Here is a 4,012-nt window from a genome sequence, read left to right on the forward strand (position 1 = left end):
TACCTACTGCGCCACTGCGTCACCCTGCATAAAACATATGCAAAACAAAAAAAAGTTGGTGGTTCATTCCGCTGTGGCAACCCCTGATGAATAAAGGAACTAAGCCAAAAAGAAAATGAATGACTAATGATTGCAATAAAGGTGTCAGAAAGTTTAACCTGCTGTTATGAACTCAATCTGCTGGACCTAACACTATTGATGTGTTGTTTATCTAATGTAAACACACCAATCCTATTGAAAAAAAAACTGAAAGGCTGATGGCTTTTTATTTGTATGTTGTTGTTTTTATGTAACTATTATTTTTCCATTCTGTGAGTTATGGATAATTAATATGGTATGGTAATTCTAATAGTTAAATAATCTTTATTTGACTAGAAATCACCAAGCGACCCCATGTCATTTTCCCGCGACTCAACTGGGCGTCCCGACTTTGGGGACCACTGGTTTAGAGAATGAGCAAATAGTTAGTTATTAGTATGATGTGCACACCGCATCCCGCGCCTGCGCACTGCTCAGACTCGGAGGACGTGAACGAATCGAGTCAGAAGGGAATCATATGATAGAAAAAAAAATGGTCACGTGACAACGACAACTCCGCCATTCACGTGACTCTCCAGCAGAATGACGGAAGTAGGAATGCGGCGTTGTAGTCTCTTAACAATGGCCTTCACTTCAGTTTTATTATTTATCTGCTCGATTTATAGCTGCTATGCTCAAGTGCCTCTTCTTATGTGGACCAGTGATGGGTACGTCACACGTTTATCTCTTAATTATCGCTTTTAGATTTGTTTCTGAAGTACTCCAGTGTAAGTTACTCTTAGGCATTTTATAATACATGTTCAGGCTGCTACGTCGACTAACATTAACTTGGTAGATTCTGTTTATGAATTGAAAAGCTTTTAGAAATGTCAGTGGTTCGATATTGTGGATGAAGTCAAAGTCAGCCTGATTCTGTTGAGAGAGTCTTCTAACTGAATGAAATCTTTGTACATAAAGGTCCAGCATGCCACATCTGGCTGAAGCTGCAGCTGGGCACACAGTGTCTGGTGGGCAGCTGGTGTCTTATCTGAGATCTGCCTTGTCCACTGCTCCACACAATGTGCTAATCTTCCTACAGGATCAGGTAAAATGTTAAATTTGGTGGAGAAAAAACGCACATAGTTAATTTATATTTGTGCAAATTTGCCATTAAAATAGTTGATGAGTTGTAAAATACAGCATTATCAAGTTACATGGCCATTTCAATAAATAAAATAATGGACTACATGTGTATGTTAGAAAAAGACCATCATAAAGGTAAAACATGTTTCTCAAAATAATTAACACTTAGAAAGTCATTTAGAAAGTTGATTTCTGAAATTGTGAGAACCTTTATGGGTTGAAGGAACCTTGGAAATATGATAATGTAAAATAATATGTGCTATAATAATAAGAAAATGTACTTGGTGTAGTAGAAATGTATTTTTACGATGTTGAACTGTTAGTAAAGCAGTTTCCTCCTCTGATGATATTTTTCCCCTCACAGCTACTGGACTTGTCAGTATAGTGTGACTTTGAGCCACAGTCTTACTTCCCTTATCCGTGTTCCTGTGGACATACCAGTATTTCATATAGCCGTAGTCATGTGGGAACTGATTTTTTGTATTATTGCAACCGTAAACACCAGAGATGTGAAAGATTGACTTGAAGTGTGATTGGTATCTGAATCGGTGTTGTTATTGAAAACTAAAGCTATACAGCACTATAAAATTTAAATAAAAGCAGAGTAAAATAAACAATATCAGATAGAAAAACTTTAAATTTCAAAAACTTAAACACATTAAGGGTATTTGTTAGGACAGATAACACAAGTAATTGGTTAAGTACAAAAACAAAAAACTAAATAAAAATAAATAATATTTATAAATATGAACCACATATAAATACATAACATAATAGTAAAGTGCTCAGCATAATTGAGTACACCCAGTACACTCAGTACATTTGTATCCATTTCTCAGTGAATATAGGCAAAGTATTTTAATGCGTTTAAACAAACAGATATATTAAACAGATATATTTATTAATATAATATTTTAGTCACCAAACATATTTAGAAATCGAAAGATAATACAGTTAAATTCAAGCAAAATATTGCAAACATTTTTAAAATTTGTATTTAAAATCTTTCTATAACATATAAATTTGAGCTACAATTTTTTTTGGACCGTTATCGTAAATTATTTTGTTTGGTTAGCTCCAGATTTGGCTTCAGTACTGACTAATCTAATGTATATGCAGAAATGTAATGTTATATAGCTTCCTATTAAAAATCTTAATTTAACAGATAGATTTGTAAGGGTGTACTTGTATATGCTGAGCTCTGTATATAAATAATACTAAAATACCATTCATTTAAATACATTTATACTTGTAAGAAAGTAGGTTGTTTCATTAAACAAAAGCTAAATTGTAAATAATTAAAAAAAATATTTGGAAATAAAATAATTGTTAACTGAAATAAAAAAAATATTGGTAATTTAAAACAAAGAAGATTTTATTTTAGCTTGTTACAATCCCAGGGCATTTTTTTCATTTCAACATTTCAAAATGAATTTAACTGGAAATTATATATGATTAAAAATATAGGATCATATATAATACAAATGAAAGAAACACCAAAAATTTTAAAAGTAAAAAATTAAAATGAGCATGACATAAATAAAAATAAAAAACATTAATAATTAGTATAATAGTAATCAGTATGTCAGTAACACTAAAATAACATTTATCAAAATATCTTTATTCAGTGGAGCAGCTACATTTGTATTTAACTGAAAAAAAAAACATAAACTTTAAGCTTGAAATAAAATATTAACTGAAGAAAATAAGGCAACATTTCAAATGTTCTTGTTGTTTAACTTTTATAAACAACCACCAAGTTCTTAAAGTCTTAAGTTAAAACTAGAAGATAAGCATACCAATTAAAGTAATTGTAAATTAAGTTTAAAGCTATTGCTAAAATAACATGTTGCCTTTTCTCCCTATTATAGCTAAGTATAGAAGACTTCACCATGTACGGCGGTGTGTTTGGAAACAAACAAGACAGTGCCTTTTTGAATATAGAGGTAGGTGTGCTCTTTCTCTCTTTTTTTAAATTCTGAAAGGATAGGACAATTACATTTCACATTCTCTTCAACATTTCTCTCTTTTGATATTCTAGTCAGCACTTCAGACGTCCTCCAGCCCGCTGGTGTTGTCAGCCCTGGACTGGACTGCATCACATTCAGTGCTGGATCTCTTCCAGAAAGAGCTGAGTGTCTCAGCAGTGCACATCGACACAAACACCCTGAATGAGATGAAGCTGAACAACACACAGCCTTCACTGCTGGCAGTCCGTCTCCTGTACACTGCTGGGTAACATTTTCTGTAATATATTGCATATCAGGTTTTACAAAAACTTTGGATTCTTAACCAATCAAATGGTTGCAAACTTCTGCTACCAAGAGGGGTGTCCAGTTGTGCTCCTGGAGAGCCACTGTCCAGCATATTTTAGATTTACCTTATTTAACACAGCTAATCAAGCTCTTATTAGGCATAGAATGTTTGTTTTTTTAAATGGGTTTTTCTCAACATTAAAACAAGACATCTGAACACCACATTAAAACAATATGACTCCAGGACAACTTACACAACTTAAAAATAATAACAACAGTTAAAAAAAGGGGGGTGGGGTAATATGGTATAATTATTTACAAACAATATCAACAGTAATTCACTATTTAACCTTGATGTTTTATTAAAGTTCAATTAAGCTGTCAGGTCAACTTGGTTGCAAAAGTGTATAAAGGGATTCCAAATGCTATAAAAGTCTTTTAACTTCCCTTTGATAATGTATGTCAGTTTTTACAAAGCAAGATTACAATACATTTCCTTGATCCATTGATTAGAAGAGGGCCTTTGAGTCTCTTTCCATTTAAATGTAATGACACGTTTGTCCTGCAGCAAACCTATTAGTTTGGGCTTCTTTGTA

At 32.8% G+C, this 4,012-nt stretch overlaps 1 protein-coding gene across 1 annotated transcript in view; it reads left to right on the forward strand.

Annotated features, from left to right (window-relative positions):
- The first annotated feature begins 599 nt into the window (after positions 1-599).
- The window catches only part of atp6ap1b (ATPase H+ transporting accessory protein 1b), a 15,105-nt gene continuing 11,692 nt past the window's right edge, over positions 600-4,012 (forward strand). Inside the window, exons 1-4 of the mRNA NM_173265.2 lie at positions 600-746; positions 997-1,123; positions 3,033-3,107; positions 3,203-3,396. Of these exons, the coding sequence (NP_775372.2) occupies positions 622-746; positions 997-1,123; positions 3,033-3,107; positions 3,203-3,396 (521 nt within the window). The 5' untranslated portion in view covers positions 600-621. The remainder of the gene's footprint in view (positions 747-996; positions 1,124-3,032; positions 3,108-3,202; positions 3,397-4,012) is intronic.

This window comes from Danio rerio, chromosome 23, assembly GCF_049306965.1.
Source record: "Danio rerio strain Tuebingen ecotype United States chromosome 23, GRCz12tu, whole genome shotgun sequence".
NCBI classification, from domain to species: Eukaryota; Metazoa; Chordata; class Actinopteri; order Cypriniformes; family Danionidae; genus Danio; species Danio rerio.